This window comes from Lycorma delicatula, chromosome 9, assembly GCF_047948215.1.
Source record: "Lycorma delicatula isolate Av1 chromosome 9, ASM4794821v1, whole genome shotgun sequence".
Lineage (NCBI taxonomy): Eukaryota > Metazoa > Arthropoda > Insecta > Hemiptera > Fulgoridae > Lycorma > Lycorma delicatula.
Window position 1 is genome coordinate 12561710 of NC_134463.1, and position 10353 is coordinate 12572062.

Below are 10353 nucleotides of genomic sequence, written 5' to 3' on the forward strand. Positions count from 1 at the left end.
ATCATTTAAGAAACAACATGCAGCAAACGAATATGGATTAATTTGCCGCTTATCGTATTTCACAAGTCATTGCAAAAAGTAGTAAAAGCTATAATATTAAAGAAACTGAGATAATACCCTTTACAAAATAATATATCTCAACAGAAACGCATCAGGATGTACCTGAAATTTTAAAAACGTTGTCCCTAAGCGATAGCACAGTAAAGCAATGAATTGAAGAAATGGTAGTTAATATGAGTTGAAAAACTTAGTATTCTCCAAAACTCTTCATTTTCCATGCAATTGGACGAGTCTACCATTGCAGATAATAATGCTTTATTGATGGCATATGTATGTTATTTTGATGAAGACAATACATTACGAGAAGAAATACTGTTCGCAATAAATCTCATTACAGATACAAGAAGATATCTATATCTAATAATGTGAAATCGTACTTTAAAAAAAATAATATTCCTTTGAATAATAATATTGTTGCATGCACTACTGATGGAGCACAATCAATGGTAGGTCGCTATCGTGAATTGTTGGTTATTTGAAGGAAGAAATACAAAATGTTTTATCTAGTCATTGCGTGGTGCACAGATAACACCTTGTAGAAAAACATCTAAGTACAAGTGTCCATTCATCATTAACTATAATAATTCAAACCATAAACAAGATCAAATCCAATGCAAAAAATGATAGAATGTTTTGACAGTTTTGCCAGGGTGATAATAAAGATTTTATTAGGTTAATTTTGCACACAGAAGTCCGGTGGCTGTCAAAGAATACATATTTGGCCCATTTTGTAGCATTATATGATAGTGTTATACAATTTTTTGAAAGTAATAATGAGACCAATCTGTGTCAATAGTTAAAAAGAGTAAAGAATGATGCCTTTTATTTGGCAGATATTTTCAAGAGATTTAATGATGTAAATTTCCAGCTTCAAGGAGCTAATAAAACTTATAAGTTGCCAAAGTATTGTGTCATTATTTATTAACTAACTTGAACTACTTCGTTGTAATCTACTGAAGAGAGAATTTTATAAGTTTTCTAAATTATCATCTACAAAAGATGATGAACTCCAGAGGATATTAACAGATTCAGTAGCCGCCTCAACGAACTTAAATTGAACATGAAAAAATGATTTGAAGATATTTTTGAATTGCAGGTGTATGACTGGGTGAAAAATCCTTTTACCACAAATATTGAAGAGGCTGATACAACTTGCCGAGAAGAACTGTTAGAAATTAGATATGATGTAGAAAGTAAACATAAATTCGATAGTAGTGGATATGAAAACCTGTGGCAAAATAAAAAAGTGCCTGACTTTTATCCAAATATGTGGAAAATGAGATTTGGGTTATTAATACCTTTCCCTACCTCATATCTTGTAGAGTCAGGCTTTAGTGCTGATAATCATATTATGATCAAAGAAAGAAACCTGCTGAATATTTCCAAAAGAGGAGACCTTCGTTTGTTCCTTTTATAAATTGAGCCAGATATTTAGTATTTAACCCACCGGGTTGGTCTAGTGGTGAATGTGTCTTCCCAAATCAACTGATTTGTAAGTCGTGAGTTCCAGTGACTACACTTCATTTACACTCATACATATCGTCCTCTGAAGTATTATCTGAATGGAAATTACCAGAGGCTAAACAGGAAAAAAAGAAAGATATCTTGTATTTAGTTTCGCAGCATTAGCCTCAGGGATGTCATTAATCTAATTAATTAAATATAATGTCATCAGACGTCATGCTTCTATGAATGAAAACTATAAATAAAAAGATAGATTTAACTACAGTAAGTTGTTTTATAAAAATTTGTTCTGCCAAGCTTAGCGAAAGTCTGACGTAAATTATTTGGTAAGTAATTATTATTATATGCTTTAACTTGCTGTAACTCTGCTTTATAAATTTTATAAAGTAAAGTTACTTCCCTACTTTATAAACCACCATTACTGTGCAACCGGTGGGTGGTTAGAAAATTTTACCGCTAACAGAGGCACAAACGTGGGCGGTAGGTATAAAAAGGTTGACTGCCACTGGGTTACATGGTTGAGTTATTGATGCATGAATGTCTTTTAACATAGTACAGAAAAAGTGTATGCAATATTTTTATTCATTTACAGTCTGTTTGCTTTAATATTACATAAACTATTTTCAGAATTTTATCATTACAGCAATTTTAAATATAAATATTGCAACATTCATATATCCAGCGTGCGCACGCACACACACACACTTTCTTTATGCATAAACAGCTATCATATGGTAACTAAATATTTTAACTATTCTTTTTTTATCTTTTCAGAATGCAGGCCATGTTCGCCAGAAGAAATGACACATGCTTTCTGCTCAAGTGACCTTGGTAAGTTTTATTATTTCAATATTTTCTTATGTTGAATTATTAATATTTATAGCTGAGAAGGTCGTTGACATTCTATAGTACCTTATTTATTTTAGGTTGTTAGTTGGTTTTTGTAGAATATTTTCCTGGTTTTATAAATTATAATGAAAAGCTGAATATAAGAATTGAACACTATAGGATAAATAAGAGTAAAAATGGCTGAAATAGTTCAGATATTTAATGAATGAAGAATTATTGGTTAAGAAAATGTTTGAAGTTTTGGTTAACTGAAAAGAAATCATAAGATAGACCAAGAAGCTAATTTGATAAATTGTACAAAATGTTGATGAAATGTAAAGTGATGTCAAGTTATTTACCAAAGAATGGTAGAAAGGTTGGGGTTAATGGAAGACACTGATTTACTGCCAAGGAATTTTTACTTAATTCCTATTAAACAAGTGCATTTAACTTTTTTTAAATTTAAATCTGTGCATTGTTCTTTATTACTTGGCCACATAAACCCAAATTGATTCTTGGCCTTGTAGACCTTATCTATCTATACCTTTCACTTCTCTACTATTTGTTCTGCTCAGATATGAATAAGATTCTTTTTCGTCCGATCCTGTCATTTGAGTTTTGACTTTACCAGCCATCATCTCTTCCCTCTGGCATCTTCCTGCATGCTTCCTTCAACCTTGTGCTTCTGCCTTCTAATTATATGTCCTTCCCAGAGCAGTACTCTTGATTTCACCACAGCTATAATGTTTGGATGTTTATCCAAGACTTTCAATTCTCTGTTTTTTTCTTTACTCTAATTATATTTATCTTTTATTGTACTAAATATTATCCATATAATTTAATTCTTGGATAGATCAGGCACTTTTCATTAATTTTTTTATTGAATCCAAGTTTCACATCTGATGTTAGTGGGCTAAGATAATACTTATATGCTATGAATTTAATCTTGTTAGAGAGTATTCTTTATGGTGTTACTGTACATTTGTAGATACAAATGTACAGTTATATCTTGGGACTGTTAAGTTTTCTCTTGATCTGTATTCAGCGTATCTTCTTGGTGGAGTGACACTGTTTTGCTGTAATCATCCTTTCATCTATCAGTCCTGGTTTTGAATGCTGATCAGGCTTGGCATTTTTCACACACTACAAAACTAATTTCTGATGTAAAAAAATATAGTAAAAGTACTATATTAATTTATGTGGATGATTTTTAAACAAATCACTATATTGTTCTGCTTTGATGATTTGAAGATTTTTTTGTCATCATTGTTGCCTAGTATTATATTTAAAACTAAATCTGGATGTTGATGCATAGCCTGATGTCATTCAGGTAATTCTCGTGCTCTGCAACAATCTCTTTAAGTTTGCATACATTACTTTTCTTGTTTTTATAGACAGAATAAAAAATTATACATATTTCTACATACCAGGGAGTAGTTATATATTCATGCTTGTAAATAGTCTCTTGATGTTGTTCTCCGCTATTCTCTTTTTCTTTTTATCATGATGCAGGTCTTTTTCTTGTGGGAAAAGTTTTTTTTTGTAAATCTACCCGTATTTTAAATAAAAATGAAACGAAAAATATAAAATAAACTTTAAAAAATTATAATCGACTTCAAAAGGAAACTATAATAAAGACTTTTTCAAGTCTTTCAATTTTGATTCTTGGAAGTCGATACCAGATTAAGGTTTAATAAATCTTTTTAGTTTGAGTAAATTTCAAGAAATTATAATTTTAAGAACTGAAATTTTTTTTATCAGTTTGTTGAAACAGTAATGAAGTTTCTTAGATAAAAAAATGAGAAAAAAGGCAACTTAAATTTATTCTAATGTGTCAAACAAGTAATGTGTCGTATCCCAGATTAGGGCTATAAGTTATGTCTCGTTTTTCTCATTAGGTAGGTAATAATTTTGTAAAAGTTCATTAACACTTCGAAATAAACTGTCCCTATAGAATAAATGAATGTATTTTAGCATTTTTCCTTGCCATTACTGGAGAATTAAAAAGTAGAAAACCTGATATGAAAAATCCTTATAATACATTAAAATGCAGGCTGAATTTTAACATTACAACTTTATTGTAATTTATTCTACAAACAATTTTGCGCTGCTGCATTCATTTATTAACACTGGAGGTGGTTAGTTAGTCTAGGTGGTTAGTGGAGGACATTGTTAGTCTATTTAGTATAAATATTATTATACGAATGTGGGTAGTGAGGACATATTTTTTAGAACATGTGTAGGTATGTGTGGGGTTTGGTTAGGTGTCATTGCCTATTGAAAAAATTTCAAAATATAGCTGTATGTACACTGTTTTTTTTTTTTTTTTTTTTTTTTTAGTTATGTGTTAAAGATGAAATTTAAAAAAAAAATCTATTTTTAACTGATTAATTTTGCTTTTTTAGCCTATTATTAATTAATAAATTTGATGTGATTTTTATTTCTTCTTCTTTTTTACGGGCTAGAGAATTGAAAAAAAAAAAAGAATAAATAAATCATTGTAATAATAATAATGATAGAGAATAAGCTAATATAGATGGTAGTCAATATGAAAGAAAAAAGTAGGAAAACACTTGTCAAATGAGTTGTGTAATAAAGGTTATGGAGAAATTCTTAAAAAAAAATTATAAATGAAGAGCTTGTTATTTTATTTTTACATTCCTGTATTAGTGTGCAATTGTTGGATTGCTTGACCAGATGTTTGTCATCATCTTGATGTAGAGCCTTATATGCCTCTGTTATGGATAATTGTTACAATTCTCTAATTGTAATGAGTGTTATAGAATTTTGTTTGTATTAAGTGACATTTAATTATATAGATTAATGTCCAATAATATATATTATGCTATTTCTCAAAAATAGTAACATATCATTTTGTACACTTGATTTTTCTTTTATTTTTTTTATATTCATAAACTTGAATTTTTCTGCATAAAAGCTTTTGTAGCAAAATTGAAAGAAAAAATTTTATTTACTGTATCTTAAAAGTAATATTATTTAATTAATAAATCTAATTAAGTAATATTATTCCTTAAGTAGGTCGTTTTGTCTTTTAATAATAATTGATTTCACTCTGTTTTGCATCTAGAGATGAATTGTGTGTCTCTAGGTTTACCCTTTATTAACCATTACATTTTGATTATATTGAAAACTTATTTTTTTATGTACCTATGGAGGTTATGAATATAAGTTTTTTCCCCAATTAGATCATAAACTACGTGACTGATCATGATTTAAGAAAAAAATATGATCCTTCGAATGTTAAAAGTGATGCTTATAATTACCAGAAACTATAAATATATTTTATTTATTCTTATTATTTTTTAAGCCTCTAGTAACATTAAATTTTAAAAATATTTTTTGCCTCTAGTGAAACTAGAGGCATATAGGTTTCGGATTGTTTTTTGAATAATAACAGAACTATAATACTTTTAAAACAAAATAATAACACAAATATTTTACTATATACTTATATAACTCAATTATACTAACGCTTACCCTTCTACTTTAACATTACCCTTCATAATATTGTTCATAAAACTAAATGACTCTTATGACCTGTTAATCATCACATAACTAACCAATAAACCTTACAATTAAAATATATAATATTAAGTATTATAATAAGTATTATTATATATTATATAAGTATTATAATATTAAGTATTATAATATTTAGTATTAAAATATAATTAATATTCTAATAATCAAAACAAATTAAAGTACTGCCAAACGTAATATGCTATCTAACTTTCTTTTCATATTAAAAAAAAATATATATATATAAAATAATAATTAAATGCAGCAGAATAATGCGAGGAATTCATAATTATACAACAAATACTCTTGATTTAATTTTTAACAAACTTCTTTGACACAATTTTCACACAGACTGTATCATCATTTAGCTTAAAAGTTTAAATTTCCTGCACCCTTTTAAGTAACATTAAAATCATGTTTCTATGATTCCATCGTAATTCTAAATATAGTTAATATTACTTCATATTTCTTGTAGCAAAACAATCATCAGTAGGAAGTGCATTATGCAAGAGATAAGTTATGGTAATTAAATTTTAATAATCAAAATCAATTGAAGAAAAAAATAAACACTTATACAAAGTTAACTACACAACTCTATAACCCAATAAAGAATTTTAGCATTAAAATCCTTACCAGTTTTTTGTTTCATTTTTTTAAAAATATTTATCTGTTACGTGTGCTCGTATGATATATAATTGAAATTAACTTCAGTATGTAGATTTTACCATTGTTGTAATATACATCTTACATTTAAAATTTATTTTTATTTTAGATAAAATTATTAATTCGGTAATGATTTTTTGTTATTATTTTAAGCTCGGTTTTAGTTAAATTATAATAATCTCATTTGTGGATATCACATAATCGGTTATATTTTTAATTCTGTTTCAGTTACAAGAGGAATAATAAGAAGTGTTGAAACATTAGAAGATCTTAAAGTATCAGAATTAACAGTGAAAGTAACAAAGCAATTACGAGAATCGACACCAGGTGATGATTTAGAGGAATCGGTTGAAAATAATGATATTAGCAGTTTAGATAATGAAGAAGAAATTAAATTACATGTTCCAGAACATTGTGGTGCAAGAAGAGGAGCTGGTGAATTTGTATTTATGGGAAGAAGAAAGTTAGGAGATTTAGTTTTAAGATGTGCTCCAAGGTTAGAAGATTGGGCAGAAATCGTACGGAGTGAAAATGCTAAAGGCAGTGCACATTGTGTTCTTCATAGCTAGTATGGTATGTTGGCTTGTTTTACTTTTCTTGTTATGGCTTATACCATTTTAAACAATATTTGTTTCATTTTTTAACAATTTTTTTATCATTAAAGTCAGTAAAAATTAAAAATTTATTATAAAAATATTTAGTGAAATAGTTTTTAAAATATTTTATTCCTTTTATGATGAATTTTTTTTACATTCTTTATTAAAAATTTAATCATTTTTCCAATTTTTAATTGTTTATAAAACTTGTTCTTAAATGAGAAATATTTAATGTAGACTGCTGTTTGTTATTTTTTATGAAGACTTTTTGTTATATTAAAAAATAAATACTATTACAAAATGAAATTTTTTTTGGAAAAGATGAATGCTAGTTTTTAAATCATAAAACTTGTAGTATAGAGTTTCATAACCAAACCTGAAATATAGGTTTATTTTTTACGGTTAGGTTATGTATTTATAGGGAATGTAGTGAAAATAGTTCATTCAAAATGCTTCTTTTTTTTGGGTTACATTTTACTCTATTCAAGGTAAAATAAATAAAATTAAAATTGTTTCATAGTAGTTGTATGAGAATTTGTTAGGAATATTTCATCCTAAAAAAACTTCTGTAATATCTTGTAAAGCTATTTTGACAATTTAGTGTTGAAATATAGATTCAAAATCAATTTAATTTTTCTGTTCTTGTGGACTAAGTTAATTACTGTATTGTGTGAACTAGTAGTAACTGCAACAATTTATATTTTGTGTAGCTATTTGAGCTGATGTTCCTTTCACTATTCAGGATTGTATTTTTTGTTTATTTTGCTTAAATATTTAGTTAAATTTATTTAATTATATAATTTTAATTTTTTATTGACCGTTTTTTTAATTAATTAATAATTTTTATTATTGTAGTTTGTTACTAATAATTAACATTTGAAAAATCACATACGGTTATAAAAATAAGCAGTAAAGATTTTTTTTAAGTTACCATTATAATTATACGATAATATAAATTATTGCTATTTTAATTTCTTTCCTTTATGGATAGAAGAACAATTTTAATATTTCATGTGTATATGATATATAAATTTTATTTAATAATAAATAATCAATACATCAAACTGATTTTTCCAAACTTATTGTAGGCAACTTTTTTTTGTCATTTTCCTGATCATCCATTGAGTTTATATCTATTTTTTTCAATAATTAAAATAAAAGCTTATTTTAGACAAGGTTGTGTAAATTAGATTAAGTTTTGTTAATTATAAAATTTTTAAGCAGATTTATTTTCCAATAAAAATTAGTGTTTGTGTGTATAAAAGTTAATAATCTTTAGATTTTTATGTTCTTATTTTTTATTTCATTTGGATAATTTTACCTAAAGATTAACTTCCTTTTTTTAATGAGATAGAGCTGAAGTTTAGTGTTAATTATTTTTTAGACCACCCAGAAGTAATGTACCGTAACTTTATACCCAATATAAATTGTGTTATTTGAACCATAATTCACCGGAATTATATTTCATTTAATTTCATTATTATCTTTTATAATTAACTTTCTCTTCTACTTCACTGATTATAAACATCCATTTAAACACCTAATACAATTGTTCATATTCTATTTATGTTACTCTAATGGATTAAAATGTAATTAACTTTAAGTGAATGATATCAAAAGGTCAGAATAATATATGAACTTGTCTTTCTACATTATCGTATATCCAATCTTATTTGTTACGTTAAGTTAATAATAATAATAAAAAATCTATTTTATTATATACATATATTTAATGATTAATATTAAATTTATTTATGAAAACTGTTTCACTTAATCTATTTCACACGTTACTAAATTATGCCATAATGTAATTTTTAAAAAGTATATTATACAGTGAATTAATCTTTTTAGAATTTAATATTAGTTATATTTTATCATAAAATAAGTTTATTGCTTTTGTAAATTAATAAAAATTTTATATGTCCATTTTCATTTTATTCATGTATTAAATAAAAACTGAGTAATTTTAATTTCAGAAAAGTAAAAACCACATAAAAAATCATTTCGGTGATAAAAATTTTATTTATGATTTTAATGTAATTTAATTTACTCTCAAACTTCTATAGTAAAAATTTTATTTTATAAATATATTATTAGTATAATTATTAATGAAGAAAGTGATAATTTTTGTAAATATTTTGTATAATTGTAATATTTTGTATATACATACATATATATATATATAAATAAATATACTATAATAAAATTGTATAGTATAAATTTGTCTAATTAATATTATTTCAATTTTATTACTTTTATTATTAAATTATAATCATATTGTTATAATATTAAAAAAAACCTGTTAATTTAGAATAATATGAAATAAAAATTATTATATTATTATTACTATTAATTTACTACCATAAGATGCAATATATTTGTGTGCAATGAATATTAAGAATTTAGTTTTTACTTTTATATGTTATTACTTTTTCTGTGTAATAAAATGGAAATTTCAGTTAACCTAACCAATATGTAACTCATCTGTATCATAAGTTTCAACCCGTTTTATTGACAATAGCATGTATACTTAATTATTATTTTTATTATTAAGAATAAAAAGTAATACAGACAGGATATAATTGAACAATTCAGATTTAATTATAATTTGTTGTCTTTTTACAAATGAAATTATAATTTAGGTAAATAGTATAAATTTTTAAGTAATAGTATTTAGGTAAATAGATTATAATTTCACGTACTACAATGTTAACGTTATTATTAAATGTGTTTGGCTGTTCTATCAATTTTATAAATATTGTACTTGCTGATATTTTCAACTACAATATTAGGTTGTGGCAATCAGTACACACAAGGTTTATTTGTAATGCAATGTAATTTCTTTCATTACTAATGGAGAATGTGTTTAAATTCAGTTTTTACCGTTAGTTCATAAATATATTGATCAAAATGTCATGCAGCCCAGGTAACGTAAAATCTAGATATCAGGTTGTGTGATTTTTTTTCAATTGCCCTACTTTGTGATACAGATTTCTTTTTAATAATAACTAAATATTTAAGAATTTAACAATAGTTTTATAGTTATATTTATTTTTATATTGTAATTTTTCTGGAAAACATTATTTACAGAATTATTTATTTATAAATTACTCTCTAACCTTAAAAAAAAACTTTTAACTAATCATCAATTGGTGGTAGAATTCATTTATTTTTTTTATTAATTCTGCTTAACTATATTCTA

The 10353-nt window shown here is 25.4% G+C and overlaps 1 protein-coding gene across 1 annotated transcript in view; it reads left to right on the forward strand.

Moving 5' to 3' along the window:
• The window catches only part of LOC142329990 (meteorin-like protein), a 165049-nt gene extending 157084 nt beyond the window's left edge, over positions 1 to 7965 (forward strand). Inside the window, exons 4-5 of the mRNA XM_075374988.1 lie at positions 2299 to 2355; positions 6784 to 7965. Of these exons, the coding sequence (XP_075231103.1) occupies positions 2299 to 2355; positions 6784 to 7124 (398 nt within the window). The 3' untranslated portion in view covers positions 7125 to 7965. The remainder of the gene's footprint in view (positions 1 to 2298; positions 2356 to 6783) is intronic.
• Positions 7966 to 10353: the final 2388 nt, after the last annotated feature.